The sequence below is a fragment of the Mirounga angustirostris genome, unplaced genomic scaffold (assembly GCF_029215605.1).
Source record: "Mirounga angustirostris isolate CCGP_5_RB_7025 unplaced genomic scaffold, mMirAng1.0.hap1 SCAF_14, whole genome shotgun sequence".
Classification (NCBI taxonomy): Eukaryota; Metazoa; Chordata; class Mammalia; order Carnivora; family Phocidae; genus Mirounga; species Mirounga angustirostris.
This window is the reverse complement of record NW_026991722.1, coordinates 17,557,802-17,577,742: the sequence shown is the minus strand read 5'-3', so window position 1 is coordinate 17,577,742 and position 19,941 is coordinate 17,557,802. Positions and strand designations below refer to the sequence as shown.

Here is a 19,941-nt window from a genome sequence, read left to right as displayed (position 1 = left end):
TAGCAGGGAGCTACTTAGTAATGGTCAACCTAGCTCTGCAAAAGCCTCGCCTGGGGAGCTTCTAAAAAACATCATGGGCCCATCCCTGAAATTTGGATTCAATTTGTCTGGGATAAGGCCCAGACACCGGTATTTTTCAGGTCCCCAAGTGATTCCAGTGTGTAGGAAGGTTGCTTCTAATAGAGTTGAACTGTTCTATACACTAACAAAGAAATTACTAGGAAATGCTAGAGACAAGCAGGTGCGGGGTGGGGGGGTGGCTGAGCAACAAGGGAAAAGCAGGGTGGCTGGAAGTGGCTGCAGGACACTCAGGAAGAGGGAAAGTTAATACCCAAGTCATTCGATTTGCCGAAGTATCAGCCTCCCATGTGGTTCCAAAACCTCAAGCAGGTCTGCTACACAAGTAGCAAAGGTAAAGAGGGTTTTGGTGTAAGAATCGACCTCAGAGCCACATCAGGAAAGAGCCTTGAGAGGAGAGTCCCATAGGAGCAGGAACTCAGAACTGGGGTGTCTGTGCTGGACACATGGCGGGGGCACGGGATGGGGCTGAGACACCAGATTGCAGCAAAAATGACACAGTCAAGGGGAAAAAAATCCACGTGTATGGGGTTGGCTGCTCACCATGCTCAGATTCTTGGCATCAGGTCACCATGACCTTGACGCTCTTATCCCGACCTAATTCCACAGCTCTCCCTCCATATTTAAAACTCCCGATTCATTTGCACAATTAAAATTTAGATTAATTGGGTCTAACCTCTTCCTTAAACTCTGATCAAATAAACTGCCTAGATGAATCCAATTAGAGCTCATTCACATCCTTACAAGTATTTTTTATTTTAAAGATACAGGCCAAATATACTATAAATGCCCCATTTCCATCGGTCATTTCACATAATTGAAAAATAGAATATAGGGGCCCTGGGTGGCTCAGTCGTTAAGCATCTGCCTTCGGCTCAGGTCATGATCCCAGGGTCCTGGGATCGAGCCCCGCATCGGGCTCCCTGCTCCGCGGGAAGCCTGCTTCTCCCTCTGCCACTCCCCCTGCTTGTGTTCCCTCTCTCGCTGTGTCTCTCTCTTCAAATAAATAAATAAAATCTTTAAAAAAAAAGAAAAATAGGATATAATCTAATGTGTCCAAAAATAACACAAAAAAGATTATAAAACACGACTAGAACCTACACCTAATTTTTAAAAACTGTTCCTTTTCATTACGTGTTTTTAGTAATACCTACTGAATTTAGTAATATCTAACTTCACATATATACATCATGAAAAATAAAAAGACTAAAAAAATGCAAAACACACAAACCAATGTAAGACTGAGGTGTTCAGCTTTAGAAAAATTAAAGCCAGCAAATAGTTCTTATGTGTGTCCATTGATTGATTGCTGGGAATACAGCCTATTGAGAATACATGACATGCATTTGGGGAGAGAAATTAAGCAAATCTGAAATGAGGCCATTCAATAAGGCTTCTAGGAGTTAATAAGGTAGCAGATTAGATCTAAAGTCACAGTGTGGGAAGAGTCAAACGGCAACTTACGGTTGTCATTAAAATTCCAGCTGCAAATTCTTTTGGAACTTATTTATTCTTAATTACTTAGAAACTACCAGGAAAGACAGAAGATCACTCTGCCTCTTTAGCTTAAACTAATGCAAGGAACAAAAAAAAAAAAAAAGAATTTGCTGTTATTTCAAATCCTTTAACGCAAACTTCCCATTTCTTACAGAGTTCTCCACATCAATTCGTACGCTTTAGAATTATAAGTAGCTCTACAGAATTAGAAAAGATTAATGACAAATGCAAAACTGTCTTCGTTTGATTCAAGTATCTATCAATGAATTACACTGTTCTAATACTAGCAGATTTTTACACCACATTGTCAATTTTCCCCCAAGATGTTTGTTATAACTCACCTATACAATAAAATGATATAAAGAATTCCAGTTACACTTAACAGGACGGAAAGATTAAGTTACTGGAATGTCTTAGATCATAATTAAAATCTGTTTAATTATATATGCGGTATATATGATGCAAAAATTATAACCTATAGTTGGATAGACTTACAACTGTAGTGTTACATGCCACATATTTCCCCCAAACTTTGTGATGGATATTGTTTCTTAAAATGATAACACTGACATCACTGGATATTCACATGACTTGGACTGCTTTTTGTGGGAGAAAAAAGAAATGGCTATACACCAATGGAATAAAAAAAGGGAAGATTTTGGCTTTTTGTTTTTGTTTTGTTAAGAGGCAGTCTGTTCCCTTCATAAACTATATTCGTTCCTTAATGCTTCTGGAGGAATCAGTTACGGCTTGCAACGCTGGACAAATCGTGGGTATAAGCATACATCTCGGATGTGGTATCTATTCAGAATCCAGGTCAAGAATCGTTCCAAGCCCAAGCCATATCCTCCATGAGGACATGTGCCATATTTTCTCTGTTAAAAAAAAAAGAGAGAGAAGAATAGATGTTTAAAATTTTGTCTAAAATATTTAAAATTTTCTACTGTGAAATGAGTTAGCTTATTGTGGTTAAGAATTCAACCCTTAATCTAGAAGCTTTCATAGACCACGTGTATAGAAATGATTTGGTATGAAAAATAAACCAGGGATTAGGTGTCACCCTAATTTCAAACTTCTCAACTAAGTCAATGTCGCTGTTTATCAGAGGAAAATGTGAGACAGCACTAGATATTGGTAGGATCTAACAACAAATTTTTAAAAACTCAGTAGCATTGAGCAAGGCCAGAGCTGAGCAGTTTTTCAAATCAAGTCAACATATTACTAGACAAAGACAAAACTAGCAATAGTTATATGCCACATTATAACCATGAAACTGAATACAGCTCATTCCCACATCAAAGTACCACAATGAATTCTCTCCTTTTAAAAATTCCAATTTATGCAGAACTATTATAATGAAAACATTTTAAAAGAGTGTTAAAAAAACCCCCACAAAACTGTTTTTACCTGATCTGTGTACCAGTAATAAGGAGTGGGGTCAATTCCTTCCCTTTTATAACCTGCCAGTATTTCCTCACTATCCCAGATACGCATTGAGCCTCCCACAATCTCACCAACATTGGGCATCAACACGTCAACCTATAAAAACAAGTAAATAAAATGCAGTTACTACCAGGCTATAGTTTCAAGGAAAATCACAATTAAACTCATAGCTAAAGGAGCACTATGGTCATGTAATACTCAAATATTCAAATCCTATAATTTAATAAGGTATGTTAAGCCCAATCAGAGGACAAAGGCCACTTCTTTAAATACTGCCATGCCAGATGTATAATGAAATATTTGCCATGACTCTATCTTATTACAGTGGCAGTCCCCACCCCCTTAGAAAGCAAAATTACTAATACTATTTGAATCACAAACTGACAGATTCTGTAAGGCGGGAATCCTCAGGACATCGCTGCATATAGAAGGACTTGATCTCTACAGGAAATCGACAAAGCAAGATGGGCTCGTTAATGGTGTCCGTCATCAGTCTCTCAGGAGCTTCTGGGATATCCTGAGGTTAAACAAGACTTCATTAACATTTACAGCTCGAAAGGCATTAAGACAGAAGCAGCCCTCACCCACTAGCAGCCCTTCCTCTTATTAATGTAGCATAGCAGAGAACACACATCCACCCACAACCCATACACATGTGGAAGCAACAATTTCTTCCAAAAACAATAAAGGTATTTTTAAAACTCACACTCAGTTATTAAACCAACTGCAAAAAGATCCGCTTCCTTCTACAGTATATCTCAAGCGCCATGCTGCTTGAGGAATGAACCCCCCCCCCAAAAAAACCCCAAAACAAAAAACAACCACTCAAAGCCATTATTCACTGGGACTAGATACTGGTAGTTATTTTTATCAGCAGCCAGTTTTATCTAGCTCTGAAGCAAACGTAGTCCACTTAGTCCCATAAGGCGTAAGATAATCAGTGAATGCTCCAGAACATCATCGGTCTATGCACAGAACGTGTTATTAATAACACCAATCTTTAAACTTTCTTGTCATCTGTACTTCTTTCCTGTTACAGTAAATCTATAAGGCTTCAACAGGAAGTAAGACAGAGTCATAAGACAAATAACCAGTGTGAAATTTCTAAGTGTAACCACACCTGGAATACTTAGCCAAGAAATGTTAGATGATGATGAACCAAGTTAATCTGCCTCTCTCTCAAAACATCCTTCAGTAAACCACACATAAACTCAAGTTAAAACTGAAAACTCTTGTCCCAGTACAAACTGACTGAGGCAACTCGACAAGACTCCTTGATTTGTTTAATGTTAAGAACCAAAATGGAGCTTAGCAATCACCCGGCACAGCTGTCATCAAGCCCCAGTCCCTGGAGGCCTGTGGGAGATAAGTGGGATAGTTCTGGTCTCTCAGCTTTTATCTGCTTTACATACTAGAGTCAGATTTAACTGGGGGGAAACAGTCTCACTGCACATTCCAAAAAGTCGCAAGACCGTTTACTCTGGTGTCCTCATGTGCATGGGATGCCATCAGTGTACAATAAATGTTGACGAGCATCAAGGGCTTCCTGAGCCGTGGACCCTGCCAAGAATTTAGCTTTGAGTCCTCCCAAGTTTGCAAAGCAGATGTGACCTCCAAGGAACAGAGGGTGGGGTCACTGGCCTTCCATCATACAGCAGTAAAGACACAGGTGGGAGCTAAGCCACCTAGGGGGACTTCTTACTCCAAAGATTGGGCTCTTTCCACTCCATCATACTACTTTGCTAAGTTTTAGGTAATAACACTTCTTAAATTTTTAATACAAAATTTTGTTATTATACACCACCAACTGAATTCATGAAATGGTGAATGATTTATATAGGTCTAATGTACTGTTTGTTCTCTCTGTAAATTCCTTCTAAAAATAAAACAAAATTCAAGTTAGCAGTAGTTGCTCCTATTTTATCTATAAAATGGATTTGCAAACACTAAGTGAGAAATGGTTAAATGCACAGGGAAGAGGGCTTAACAGTACCAACAATCTACACGTCCGATACATCTGCTCTGCGTATCTGGGACACCAGACCACCTTCCCCAGCCAGGCCTTCTCTCTTGGTTTTGCATTTTAACCAACAGCTATTTTCTCCTTTGACTCTTCTCCCTGTGAAGGAGTTTTAATACACTCCTTTAGGGGAGGCATCCTTTTTTTTTTTTTTTTTTAATTTTTTATTATTTATTTGACAGAGAGACACAGTGAGAGAGGGAACACAAGCAGGGGGAGTGGGAGAGGGAGAAGCAGGCTCCCTGCAGAGCGGGGAGCCCGACGCGGGACTCGATCCCAGGACCCCGGGATCATGACCTGAGCCGAAGGCAGTCGCTTAACCGACTGAGCCACCCAGGCGCCCAGGCATCCTTTTTGAAAGAGCCAGATACTTTCTCCAGGCAAATAAAATGGATATATACATATCAACATTTTGCCTGAAACTGTGAAGTGTACAGCTTTTTGAAGCATCCTGCCAGCCTAGAGAGTTACCACTAGAGTAAGTCCCGAGCATGGACTGACCACGGAAGAAGAGGAAAGAGGTACAAGACGAGCTGTGCAGGCTGCCACGACGCTAATCATTACCGAACCCTACGGAAAGATACTGTTCTAAGGCTGACTCTCCATCTGTTGACTCAGTGGATCCTCAGACAACCCCAAGGAGGAGCTTCTGTTGTTACCATTTATTTGACAAAGAGCAGCTGCCTCCTGCATTACTGGTTCATTAACCAGAGTAGCAATCGACTTTCGCGCCATGCCATGCTGGCAACAGCAAGCAACGCATACCTCTCCAAATTCATAGAAGGTCCCATCTTCTTTCTTTACATTGTGTTCTTTCAGCCACACAATAGCATCTGAATAGTTCATCCGCTTAAAAGGCCGTTTGGGAGGCTTGAAGTTCTACAAGAGAAAGAAAAAATAGTGTATACAAAGAAACCATAACACTAAAATTTCCATTTTAAGAAAAACTATTTGTCATTAGTGTAAAATGTTATTCCTGACTAGAAAACTGAAGACATTCCTAAAAATGGAAAATATACATGACCTCCTCCTATGTAAAATATTATAAAATTATTGGCAATGACTAGTATCAAATTTTACTCTTAAAAATATTAAGTACAGAAATGAGTAAAGGTGGTCAAAAGGTACAAACTTCCAGTTATAAAATAGCCCGTCCTGAGAATATAATGTGCAGCACCATATATATATATGTACGTATGTATATATATATATATATAGTTAGGTAACAATACTCTATAAATTTGAAAGTTGCTAGCAGAGTAGATCTTAGAAGGTTGCATCATAAGAAAGAACAAATTTTATCAATGTCTGGTAATGGACTTACGATAATCATTTCATAATATATACAACTATCAAATCATTATGCTGTACACCTGAAACGAATATAATGCTATATATCAATTTTATCTAAAAATATATAAATGTTATATATACTATATATATAATATAAATGTTACATATAAATATGTTATATACATTATATATATGTGTCACTTATTTCAAAGCTCACTAAGCCATTTAATTTACAAAAACTAAGGGTGAAGACATCATTACCCTCCAAAAAAAAAAAATCCTGACTTTGCATTTCCATAAACAGCACACCTACCGGGTTGAGGTCACGCACTATGCTCGCTGCAGGTGATTTCAAGACTCTATCTACCACGTCACAAACCAAGTCCTCCAATCGGTTCAGGAGCTCCTCAAAGGTCAGGAAAGGACACTCTGCTTCCACGTGAGTGTATCTGAAGAACAAGACATTATCTGGGAGCCGCTCTTCTTTTCCATCAGGTTTCTCTCAAGCAAGGAACTGCCCAGAAATGCAAAATTCCAGCACCGCTAACCAACTCCCAACCCAGCACATTAGTTTTAGAGCCCCTACCTTTCCCCCTTGAATAGTGATGTCTTGTTTATTCCTTAGCATAAAAAGGATCAAGGCAAAGTGAAAGAAGAGACCATAGCTAGCTATGCCCTAGGAGGCAAAACTTCATACATGGCTTCCATTAATTTGTTGAACTGCCCTCCACACACCCTCTTAACATATCAAATTTTTTTATATAATCATCATTTGCCTACATAAAGACTGCTTCTCTAAACATATTTTCTTAAAAATAATTTTTTTAATAAAAATGAAATAGTAATTCCGTACTCAGCCAGGTGCCTTCGTGTTCTAGATTGTTCTGCCCGGTATGACTGTGCAATACAAAACACATCTCCCAGAGCTGGAATGCAGGTCTCCAGGTACAACTGAGAGGACTGAGTCAAAAATGCCTCTTCCCCAAAATAGTCAAGCTTGAAGAGTGTAGCACCTCCTTCCACTTGTGTTTGCACTAACGTTGGAGGAGTAACCTGTTTAAATGCAAAGGAGGAGTAAATAAAGGCATATTGTGAGTGCCACTATTCAAGTTTAAAAATGGCAGAAGGTGTTTGTTTGCAAAAGATGACGAACACACTCTTACTTCATAGTACCCCCTATCAAAGAAGTGATCTCGAAAGCACCGGGTGACCACCGAGCGTGCTTTCAGGATCTTGGACATGTTTTCTCCCCGAATCATCATGTGTCGGTTGTTGAGCTGGACGTCCACGTCAGACTCCTCGTTAATTAAGTTATCAGCTCCTCCAGCAGGGGCCAGCCCGATCAGTTCCCAGAAGTCACAGCTCAACTCATGGCCACCGGGAGCCTCCATTTTAGAAAGGGGGGGTGGGGAGAAAGGAGAGAGGAGACAAAAAACTAACATTATTGGAGATTTTCATTTATGTCAAAATTGTTGGTAAGCTATTTTTAGGCCTCATCATTATTAGCCTCCCCTTCTAGACACAAAGACCTAATAATCTGATTTTATTTTGATATTTAATATTCCTTTCAGAGTAAATACACACACGATTTTTAAACAATAGAAAAGCACAAACTAGAAAATAAATTATTATCTTGCAACTTGGAGTAACTACTAACCACTGTTATCATTTGCTGTATCTTCCTAACCTTTCCCTGATAATTTAAAATAACATTTTATCGACATTGAAAATCTCCTCAAATGCAAAGGTTTTACTAAAAGCTGTTTCTCTTTGGAACAGATATATGATAGAAATTCAAATTCTCCCTAATAATTCCATTCCGATTCATTTTAGAAGCCACACATCACGAAATATACAATATCTTGGTGCCAAACCCTGGATAGCAAGTAACATGTCATGACAAATACGTTTTGCAAATCACATTATATCAGTGAAGTTGAATCAGATATTTATGCTTAATGTAGGTTCTTTAACATGAACTCTGGGAGACCCTCTGATCTAGTCTATTAAGGCAGACTCTAGGGGCTCCCTCTGGTGGTTAACAGGTCACATTTGTTTGTTTTCTTTCCAAGACAACAAATATAACCACAGTAATTATTTAAAAAGTAATTACCAACAAGTAACTCTTATGTGCCTGTTGGTTGGAGAAGAAACAACTCTCTGAATATCAGAATTATATTTAAGTTTTTCTAAAAGAGACTTCCAAATTCTATTCAGAAAGTTTCAGATTTAGATTACTGTTCTCTCCTGAATTTTTTTGGGCAGACTGTTTTTATTACTACCTGGCCGAAAAATTATTCATGCATCCACAGCAAAGTGACTATACTATGGCCCATCAAGATTATTTAGGAATTCTATAAGGTTGGAAATCCCTGAGTTTGTTGTATCATATGAGTCGTACAGCAAGTTGTACCTTTTCCAGTCCTGGAAAAGGAAAAGGCATCCTAAATTTAGCAAGTACATCACATCTGTGCATTTGCCAAATACCAAAAGTACAAATAAAACACTGGAGAACGGGGCACCTGGGTGGCTCAGTCGTTAAGTGTCTGCCTACGGCTCAGGTCATGATCCCAGGGTCCTGGGATCGAGCCCCGCATCGGGCTCCCTGCTCCGCGGGAAGCCTGCTTCTCCCTCTCCCACTCCCCCTGCTTGTGTTCCCTCTCCCGCTATGTCTCTCTCTGTCAAATAAATAAATAAAATCTTTAAAACAAACAAACAAAAAAACACTGGAGAACAAACACTTACCCTCCCAGTACAAAATTCAATCTACTCACCTGTTTGCCCTTTGGAGTCAGATTTAGCATTCCATACACTGCAACACTACTCTCAGTGGCCAAGACGACTCCATTGTAACACTGACACTATAAAAAAATGAAAGTTCAAATTTATTTACTCATATTTACATTAAAATGTTTGTTCTGATGTACAGAAAGCTAAGCGGATTACTTACATATAAGTTACCTGGTCTAAAACTAGTAAAATGAGATGGTCATCAATTTTTTAGTATTCATAAAGAATAGCTATTTTTGTGGGAGGATTCATCTACAGAGAAATGTGTATGTAAATAGATATTTTACATATATACATATGCATAAACGACAGTAGCCCACATCTCCTAAAAATATCTTTTTCTTTTAAAGATTTTATTTATTTATTCATGAGAGAGAAAGGGGCAGAGGGAGAAGCAGGCTCCCCAAGGAGCAGGAAGCCCGATGCGGGACTCGATCCCAGGACCCCAGGATCATGACCTGAGCCGAAGGCAGATGCTTAACCATCTGAGCCACCAGGCACCCTCTTAAAAATATCTGAACAGCACATTTTATTTTTTTTTTAAATTCACACTGTTAAAATAATAAACCGTCCACCTGGACTATGATCATCAACACTTGCTAAAACCATTAGGATAAAAGTGACATGTAACTTTATAATGGTGGGATCAGGCTAGCAACACTTCAACCCACTATCATAAAATCATAAAAAAAGACAAGAGGACATTATGTGTCTTTGATGTGAGGCAATGAGAAGCGCACAGCCTTGCCCATGAAGTAGTTGTGCAAAAAAAAAAAAAAAAAAAAAAGTCAAACAAAATGAAAAAAACCCCAAAACCTGAATTTGATAAGCTTGTAAGAAATACAGAAGAGAGAAATATGTTAAATGACCCCTCGGGATGCAACCAGCCAAACCTGGAATGGAGGAGTTCCACTGGACAACCAACCAGGTTTTTTTAAACAAACGGGGTAGAAAAGACAATAGAAAAGGGCGAACAGTTACAGACTGAGAGAGATTTCAGAGCCACATCAGCTCAATGCAATACACAGATCTTGTCTGGGTTCTCATTCAAACCAAACAACTGTAAAAACACATTATGAGTCAATTGGGAGAATCTGACTGGATATTTAGGAGTTGCCTTTGTTTGGGGAGGGTGTGTTTAACATTAGCGTGATTATATTAAAAATATTTTTTCTTGGAGATGTGTATGCAAGTATATTTATATGAAATGATATGATGTCTAGGGGGCAAAAGGGGTGAGCAGTAAACCAGAATGGCCATATTATTAGCCATTACTTGTTAGAGACTTAATGTTTTTGTCCCTCCAAAATTCCTATGTTGAAATCCTACACCCCAATTTGCCAGTACGAGGAAGTGGGCCCTTGGACAGGTGAATGGGCTCAGATGAGGGTATGCTCCCCCTCTCTGCTCTCTGCCACATGAGGATGCACTAGGAAGCTGGCAGTGTGCAGCCTGGAAGAGAGCCCTCACCAGAACATGACCATGCTGACACCCTGAGTTCGACTTCCAGCCTGTAGAACTGTGAGAGAGAAATTCCTGTTGTTTATAAGCCACCCAGTCTTTGGTATCTTATGACAGCAGCTAAAACTGACCTTACCAAAGCTGAGTGATGAGCACATGAAGTTTCTTTATACAGCTGACCTTGAATAATTTGGGGATTAGGGGTGCTGATGCCCTGCATTGTCTAAATTCCACATATAACTTGATTCTCCCACAACTTAACTAATAACCAGCCTACTGTTGGCCGGAAGCCTTGCCAATAACATAAAGTCAATTAACATATATTTTATATGTTATGTGTATTATACTGTATTCTTAAAATAAGCTAGAGAAAAGAAAATGTTATTAAGTCATAAAGAAGAGAAAATTCACTCAGTACTGTAAAAAAAATCCAGACACAAGCAGACCCATGCAGTTCAAACCCATGTTGTTCAATGGTCAACTGTACTGTTCTATTTTTTATGTGTTGGAAATTTTCTATAACAGTTTAAAGTAAATATAAAGATCCTAAAATTCCCAAAACTAACAATAAAGGAACTTACTGAAAAAAAAAAAAATCATGTTTTCAGCTATAAATAAGAAAAAACATTTACCAAATCATCTGACAAGACACACTGAAGATAGCCCGTACCATCCCGCAACACCAGAAACATTAAATTCTTTCCTAAAAATGAGAAAGAAAAATTTAGGCCGACTGTTCTCAAGGCAATTAAAAGTACTTTTTCATAATTTAATCTTATAATAGGTAACTCCATGGTTAAATTGTTAAGAGTTCAAACCTCCCGCGTGGCCCCCTTTCTCTCAAGTGGCCATCGGGAACATCACTACTCAGTATCTGTAAAGCATTTCACCTTCTTCACTGTACTTCCAAATCCTACGTGAGCCTCATGAGCCACGTGATTAGGGGAAAGCAAGACCGTCAAAAACGTGAGACGAGGGATTACATCTCACTCACCACTGAATCCTCTGCAGTACCTAGCACAGTACTGTGCACTCAGCGAGAGGTGCATAAATATCACTGCATAGAATCACTCTTTTGATTTATGCCCCATCTCTTTTTATGAAGGATGTGGTAACTACTTACAATAAAATACACGTAATAATAAGACAAAGCAAAAAGTCAGGACTGAGAGAAGTAGAATGCAAACACACACTAATTATAAAAGCCAACACTACTGCCATAAATTAATTTAGGATTTGGCTCTGCCCTTCCTGTAATACATCCCCTGCTTTTCATTAAATAATTAAATTCAACTAGACAAATATTTACTGGATATGCCTGCTGATCCCTGTGGTTGGTTACAGTTAGATAGCATTTAAATAATTTTTAAACCTATAATAGTCATTTAAGAACAAATTTAGGATATAATTCACTATCCTCTTTTATAAACTAGCATCCCAAACCAAAAATATCCCCCACCTAAGTAAATGTTTTTATGTTCTTCTTCATCTAGACCAGAGATGTTTAAAATTAAAGAGAGAGAAAAGAAAAGCTATACCATTTATTTACCTTGTCTACGCAGCCTGTGGACCCAGCCAAATACCTTTACTCTTTGGCCTCTGTATCCTTCTAGTGCATGAATCTTCACCTGTGAAATTGAAATCAATAACATTTGACCAATCATGTAATTTATCACATATCAACTTCTCCACTAATACTAGATGGGTGGCAGTAAAGTGTTAAAATTTCACAAATGATGCAAAATGACAGTCATTCTACAACAAACGTTCGCCATATTGGAGTGGTTAAAAAAAAAAAATCCAAATCTTCTTTCTCTTAGTGCAAAACTGACACTGAGAACCATCTGGAATTTTAGATACTGCTATATAAAATCAATGAATAAATGAATTCCTAAGAGCAACAAGAGGAGTCTGCACGAAGACCTTCCTGCCCTCACAGTCCCTCCCGACACCACAAGGTAGAAGCTAACCAAGGCTAGCTATTGGTTTGGAGGAGGAAGCACAGAGGAGAGGAGTACAGGAAGGGGAGGGTGAAAGTAGCCAAGACAGCTTCACCACTAAGGACACAGGAAAAAGACAACAATCCATGAGCAGTAAGAACTATTCGAGGGGCGCCTGGGTGCCTGAGATGGTTAAGTGTCTGCCTTCGGCTCAGGTCATGATCCCGGGGTCCTGGGATCGAGTCCCACATCAGGCTCCCTGCTAGGCAGGGAGCCTGCTTCTCCCTCTGACTCTCTCTCTCTCTCTCTCTCTGTCTCTCTGACTCTCATGAATAAATAAATAAAACATTAAAAAAAAAAAAGAACTATTTGAAATCTAAGCATGTCTGCTCACAGCCCAACATCTGTTCTAGAAAAAATACAGAGAATCCAATTCATAAAATCACAGAACACTTTATCTATTTAAAAAAATCATGAGGGGCGCCTGGGTGGCTCAGTTGGTTAAGCGACTGCCTTCAGCTCAGGTCATGATCCCAGGGTCCTGGGATTGAGTCCCGCATCGGGCTCCCTGCTCTGCGGGGAGCCTGCTTCTCCCTCTCCCACTCCCCCTGCTTGTGTTTCCTCTCTCGCTGTGTCTCTCTCTGTCAAGTAAATAAATAAAATCTTTAAAAAAAAAAAAAATTCATGAAAATCATGGATTTTGACCTCTTCATTTTATGGTGAGGAAATGGACATGTAGGGAGGGAGGACACTTAGCTAGCTTTCAGGTGGGATGGGAATCATTCAACAACTAATTATTAAACTTTATAATAAAATGAACCCCCAAAAAACCAGCCTCATAACTCTAAAATGTTATTTTCTCTCTATCCCTTCTAAAAGGAAAGGAAGGGCAAACGGTGTCAAGAAGTAAACCAGGCGGCCCGGCCCTCGGACATAGAACTGACAGTCTGACGAGGCACAGCCGCGATATTTGGGACAATATGTGTCACACTCACACATTTTGGCTCTGGGAGACTTGGATCGTTTTCAATGGTAATCTTCTTTGCTTCTTCCAGGTTCTTTTCTCTCCGCAAATTGTATTCTGCCTAATTTTAACAATAAAGCAGTTTGTTAACACGATTTCTAGTATTCTAACTTAAAAAATGTTCACAGCAGCAAAATCACTGCTCACCTCTTTCTTTTCCCGGGATTCACTCTTCATTTGTTCTCTATGCCACATTTTTTTAATGTTCTTCATCTGTGATTTAGAAATAACATCCCACCTCTAGAGAAAAAACAGATATTTAATTTTTTCAAGAACCTCTATGTTCTGATGAAAATTTATTTACAAAATGTAATTCGGTAGAGTTTTTGGCTCATCCTACCTCATTTTCTTTTTGTGAATCTATGTAAATGGTGGGAAACGGTTCTTTTCCTGCTGTCATCAAAGCCTTGGGTGGGAAGGGAGAAAAAGAAAATTTAACATTGTACCATATTTGAAATCAAAATCACATCCTAATTATGAGGTAACTTCAACCATCTAGAATGTCATCAAGAGCCAAGAAGAAAAGCATACAGATCCCAACAGCCAAAAGTGAATGTTGAAAGAATGACTGATTGGATGTACTAAGAATACTTTGCTTAAAGTAGAAGCCCTCGGGTCCTTTCACAAACAGTTCTAGCAAGTGGGGCTACACAATACAGTTGATCCCTGAACTCGGGTTTAAACTGCGTGGATCCACTTCTATGTAGATTTTTTTCCATAGATACAGTACAGTGCTGTAAACACATTTTTCTCCTCCTTATGATTTTAACATTTGCTGTTTTCTAGTTTGCTTTTTTGTAAAAATACAGTATAGAATACATATGACATTCAGAATGTGCTGACTGTGTTATTGGTTTATGTTATTGGCTTCTGGTCAACTGTAGGCTATTGGTAATTAAGCTTTAAGGAGGTCAAAAGCTGTATGCAGATTTCTGACTTGGCAGGTGTCAGCGCCCCTAACCCTGTGCTGTTCAAGGGTCAACTGTATACCATTTCCCAGTACAAGTAGACTAGAAGCAACATATTTTAAGTGGCTGTGGGAACCAGCAGGAAGTATACTGAGAACAACAGAGGAGAGAAAGTTGACAGTAGAAGTCAACTGCAGATCACACCTAAATGGTTAATCTTCACTAAGAAATCAGGGAAGTTGTTTCCGAAACTCTTTCAGAAAGAAAAATAACAGTTAAGAACATAAAAGGCTACACTTCATTTAATTTGAAAAATTCCTGTATGTAGAATACCTCTTCATAAATACGAGGACATGTCAGGTGTTGCTGTGCCATTTAAATTTTATAGTTTGTATTACTTGATTAAGTCAGCCAAGAAATGTAACAAATTATTCTCTCCAATTGTAGGATCTGAAGCTTGCGGAAATTAAAGGTCTAATTTCCAAACCTGGAAAATACTTTTCATCTTCTTTTAACACTAACCCCAACTCAATGATCACTGCAGAGGAGGGAACCTGGATCTTTTAAAAACATCTAAGAGGGGCACCTGGGTGGTTCAGTCGTTAAACGTCTGCCTTCGGCTCAGGTCATGGTCCCAGGGTCCTGGGATCGAGTCCCACATTGGGCTCCCTGCTCCGCGCAGAGCCTGCTTTTCCCTCTACCACTCCCCCTACTTGTTCCCTCTCACTGTGTCTCTCTCTGTCAAATAAACAAATAAACTCTTTAAAAAAGAATTTTAAAGGGGCGCCTGGGTGGCTCAGTCGGTTAGGCGACTGCCTTCGGCTCAGGTCATGATCCTGGAGTCCCGGGATCGAGTCCCGCATCGGGCTCCCTGCTCGGCGGGGAGTCTGCTTCTCCCTCTGACCCTCCCCCCTCTCATGCTCGCTCTATCTCATTCTCTGTCTCAAATAAATAAATAAAATCTTAAAAAAAAAAAAAAAAAAAAAAAAAAAAAAAAAGAATTTTAAAAATAAAAATAAAAACATCTAAGAGTTTTTTTTTTTTTTTTTAAGATTTATTTATTTATTTGACAGAGAGAGAGAGGGAGAGCACAAGTAGGCAGAGCGGCAGGCAGAGGGAGAAGCAGGCTCTCCACTGAGCAGGGAGCTGGATATGGGGCTTGATCCCAGGACCCCGGGATCATGACCTGAGCTGAAGGCAGCCGCTTAACCGACTGAGCCACCCAGGTGCCCCGAGAGTTCTTCTTTTTAATAATTACACTTGGTAGAGATGTTTGTAAATCATTAGGAATTTGCTACCTGACACTCTCTATTGATCCCTCCTTTTTTATCACCGAAATTGAAAGTTACAAGCCAAACTGTAATTACCCAAATCAGAACGGCACACTTTTGCTAATAGTGACATTTTGCAAACATTCACCTAAACGTCAGTTTTGGGGAGCCATAGGAATCACCTCAAAAACTGGAAATGAGAGAATGATTTCCTTTTAAAAATTAAAAGGTAAGACTCAGCTTCCCCCAGTCCCACTAAGTTCATGCCCAGATTTCTTCTTCCTTTTTTAAAAAGAAATTTTATTTATTTACTTGACAGAGAGAGAGCACAAGCAGGGGAGTGGCAGAGGGAGAGGGAGAAGCAGGCTTCCCGCTGAGCAGGGAGCCCGAACACAAGGGGCTCGATCCCAGGACCCTGGGATCATGACCTGAGCTGAAGGCAGATGCTTAACCGACTGAGCCAGCCAGGCGCCCCTGCCCAGATTTCTTCTAAATGGACTAAGAGGCCTCTTGGTGAATTTACCACTAGAATCCGGATGTGATCCTGAGCCTTGAGATTCAAAGACCTAATTTATATCAGTACACTAATAACGGACACATTTCTCAGAGCAGACACTCAATAACTCCTGAGTCTGGAGCTTGAAGACAGAATGCTAATTTACCAATGTACTATTATTTCTCAGGATCTAAAATCCTCAAGTGAGTTTAGCATATTCTCTCTTAGCATGATAAGGAAGAAAAGAAGACACCTTTTAAAAATATTCAAATTTGGGCGCCTGGGTGGCTCAGTTGGTTAAGCGACTGCCTTCGGCTCAGGTCATGATCCTGGAGTCCCTGGATCGAGTCCCGCACCGGGCTTCCTGCTCGGCAGGGAGTCTGCTTCTCCCTCTGACCCTCCCTACTCTCATGTGCTCTCTCTCATTCTCTCTCTCTCAAATGAATAAATAAAATCTTAAAAAAAAAATAAAAAATAAAAAATAAATAAAAATATTCAAATTTATGTTTAGATTTGTTCATCCAAACTCTTAAAGCTACGTAGCTGTATACATTCCTCATTTTCTCTTTTCTGAAAATGCTCTTCAAAATCTAGTGCCTGAAATAAAGTTATTGGTGAGTCACATGTTAATAGACACGAGTCATTAACAAATGTAGTCATTTTGCGAACGAGAAGAGACGCTACCTTTAGGCCGGTTTTAAAAGGTTTCTCCTTGGTTCCATCACCTGTAGCATCATTTCCCTCTCGATCGGAGACATAGAGCTCTGCTGTTTTTCAAAAGCAGAGTAAGTTACTCATTTGGCCAGTAATTATTAGTCACTTCATACCGCAACTATTTTATCCATTCTTTATTTTTGTAAACAGAACTAGCCATCTGATTAGTAAAAATTACCACAGTCCAAAAGAAATTATATCATGATTACTTTCCCACGCCTATTTCAGTGACATCTATCACATAAAAACATACTAGTTACAAATCTGGCTTTTCAAAATGCACTTTGATGATTTTAATTTGTGATACTGCTTCCGGCTACTTGATAAAGGCTTTGAAGGTGGCCAGACCAGACTGGAATCTTGGATGTTGTACCTTAAAAAGCCTGGGTGACCCTCAAGAATTCACTTAACCTTTCTGAGCTTATTTGTCTACGAAGTGAGGGGAAAAAAACAATACCCATCCTGAATGGCTGTACTGAGGACGAAATAAAGTCACACATACAAATCAGATATCCCAGTGAGAGTGCACCGATGTCAAACAAATACCAGTTCCTTCTGATCTTTAAAGGAAATGAAGCTCTGAGCTTAACGAATTGCAGAAGGCCTTACAACTCATTAAGGGTGAACACTGACATCAATCCTGGTCCCTTTTCCCCTTTTTCTATTGCACCATACGGCCTCCCTGGAAATCTCAATATAAATGAGGATGTGTGAAAGCGAATATGAATTCACGAGTCCTTTCCGGACGATCACTCTGAAGAGCTTACATATTTGGGGGCTACTCTGACGTCTCATAGTGCCTCGCGGGGGCTAAGTCTCAGCTGAATCACCAGATTGTTCGCAGTGGGGCAGCGCGAGGAGCGGCCGCCATCCCAGTCCCCGGAAACAGGGGGCCCCCGGGGGGGAAAAACCCCACCCAGCGAGTCGGGGCCCAGCTGGGGTCCAGGCCCCTCCCCCCGCTCCTAGCTTTTACGTGCAGAGCTGGACCGCCCACTGGAAGCCAGGCCACCGGCCGCAGCTCGGTTCCTGCCCCACGTAGGGGCACCGCCACACGTACACAGCCCGGGTCTCCGGGCTTCACTCACCTAGTACCATCCCCGCGGTCGGCCCGGTCACCTCCAAGGACATCGTCTCCAAGACTCTGCCGCCCTGTCACCCCAACGTGCACCGGCGGCTTCCTCGACTAGGACGTTGCATCAGAACTTCATGCATAGGTCGCTCCAGTGAGTCACCCAAGCGTCGCGTAGCCATTGGTTACAGGAGGATTACGGCAAGTGGGCGGGTGTCACTGCTGCAGCCATCTTTGAGCCGGACAGAGGCGACTTCCGGGTCCGCCGCCCCGCCCCCACGCGCTCGGGCTTCCCCGGGCCGGGCTCCCCGGGACTCGTGGCCGCCTAGACCCGGAAGCGGCTGCGGTCTTCTCTGCTCTCGGGCCTCACCTCCCTACTTTCCCTGCTGAGTCTCCAATTCCGCCCCCAGCTGTAGGTGCGCCGGGGCCCTTTTGGAATCGAGACCAAAAATTTCGTTCCTTATCCCCAAATGTTGGAATGCTTGTGGAATTAATGTCATCATCAAATGTATTGAGCACCAGCCACGGGGGTGGGGGAAGGGTTAGGGGCATAAGAATAGTCCTATCTCATGTGCATTGCCTGTTGTGAAATATCAAGGCCATTTAACTTTGTAACTTAAATGGATGAGGAGCAGTACTTCTGTATTTATGATTTGGATTATTGGTATTTTTATTTAAAGTTACAATGATCGCGGGCGCCTGGGTGGCTCAGTTGGTTAAGCGACTGCCTTCGGCTCAGGTCATGATCCTGGAGTCCTGGGATCGAGTCCCGCATCGGGCTCCCTGCTCAGCGGGGAGTCTGCTTCTCCCTCTGCCCCTTCCCCCTCTCATGTACTCTCTCTCATTCTCGCTCTCTCAAATAAATAAATCTTTAAAAAAATAAAAAATAAAAAAAAATAAAGTTACAATGATCGCTGTTAGGGAGGCCATAATAATGTGGAAAGAACCAGGGCTTCAAACCCGGTCGGAATTCTGGTTCCACCTTTTACTAACTGTGCTTTGGGATAGATTACTTAACCTAAGCTTCAATTTCCCTATTTATGAAGGATGATGTAAATTCACTGTCCAGCACATGATAGATACTAAATAAAGGGTAGCTAACATTATCATTCTCTGTTGAGTGGAATACCAGAGTTTGTCCTTGAGTCAAAGGAAAACTTATATGTGTTATGAAAGAAACTAAAAATAACTCCATACATAGGTTCAGACTCTGGAGAATATGAACCAAATACTTTCTTCCAGAGTATTTCACCCAATTTGATGGACTTCCCTTTTTTCCTCTTTGCTAACTTTTTGTGTTTTCTCACACACATAATCGTTAACTGTTGCTGCAAAGCAAATTACCCCAAACTTTGGAGCTTAAGACAATGAACATTCATTACTTCAGTTTCTGAAAGTGAGGAATCCAGGGGTGGCTTTGCTGGGGATTCGGTCTCAGGGTCTCCTGAATCAAGCTGGGGGCAGGGGCTACCGTCTTCTGAACCTTGACTAGGTGAGGATCTGCTACCAGGCTCACTCATAGGGCTGGCAGAAGGCCTAGGTTCTTTGTGGGGTGGGCTCCCCATAGCGCTTCTAATGATGGGATAGCTGACATCTCCCAAAGCAAGTGATCAGAGAGAAAGAAAGCTGTATTAGTTAACCTATTGTATAATAAATGACCCCCAAACTTCAAGCAACATTTGGCTTCTCGTGTTGTCTGTGGACCAGGAATCTGGGGACTCTGGCTCTGGGTCTCTCAAAAGGCTGCTATCCAGGTGTCAGCTGGGACTGCAGGCATCATACTTTTAAGATTCTTAAGTGTCACCGGGATAGATCCTCTATCACGCTCACTCAGCTGAGTGTTGGCCTCAGTTCTTTGCCACGTGGGCCTCTCCATCAGGCAGCTAGCTTCATCAGAGCAAGCAAACAAGATGGAGGCCACAGTCATTTGTAGCCTA

General features: G+C 40.7%; 1 protein-coding gene across 2 annotated transcripts; it reads right to left on the bottom strand.

The window, feature by feature from the left end:
- Nucleotides 1-1,581: 1,581 nt before the first annotated feature.
- Nucleotides 1,582-18,180, bottom strand: NARS1 (asparaginyl-tRNA synthetase 1). Of its 2 annotated transcripts, none has more exons than XM_045886641.3 (15): nucleotides 18,021-18,180; nucleotides 16,906-16,988; nucleotides 13,887-13,952; nucleotides 13,694-13,786; nucleotides 13,518-13,607; nucleotides 12,132-12,210; nucleotides 11,215-11,285; nucleotides 9,106-9,192; nucleotides 7,495-7,716; nucleotides 7,185-7,384; nucleotides 6,645-6,780; nucleotides 5,804-5,917; nucleotides 3,404-3,535; nucleotides 2,983-3,114; nucleotides 1,582-2,450 (listed from the first exon to the last, which is right to left on the bottom strand). In XM_045886641.3, the coding sequence occupies exons 1-15, from the start codon at nucleotides 18,061-18,063 to the stop codon at nucleotides 2,319-2,321; spliced, it is 1,680 nt and encodes a 559-aa protein (XP_045742597.2). In that variant the 5' UTR covers nucleotides 18,064-18,180; the 3' UTR covers nucleotides 1,582-2,318. The 2 variants fall into 2 exon arrangements, with proteins under 2 accessions (XP_045742597.2, XP_064434911.1); XM_064578841.1 differs by having other exon boundaries at nucleotides 16,906-16,985; nucleotides 18,021-18,165.
- Nucleotides 18,181-19,941: the final 1,761 nt, after the last annotated feature.

Coding starts and splice junctions, on each gene's coding strand:
- NARS1 (XM_045886641.3), bottom strand. CDS start 18,063: ATGTCCTTGGAGGTGACCGGGCCGACCGCGGGGATGGTACTAG. Junction 12,211..13,517: donor GTCTCCCAGAGCCAAAATGT/GTGAGTGTGACA, acceptor TCAATTTCACAG/GTGAAGATTCATGCACTAGA. Junction 5,918..6,644: donor TAGTGCGTGACCTCAACCCG/GTAGGTGTGCTG, acceptor TTTCTCTTGTAG/AACTTCAAGCCTCCCAAACG.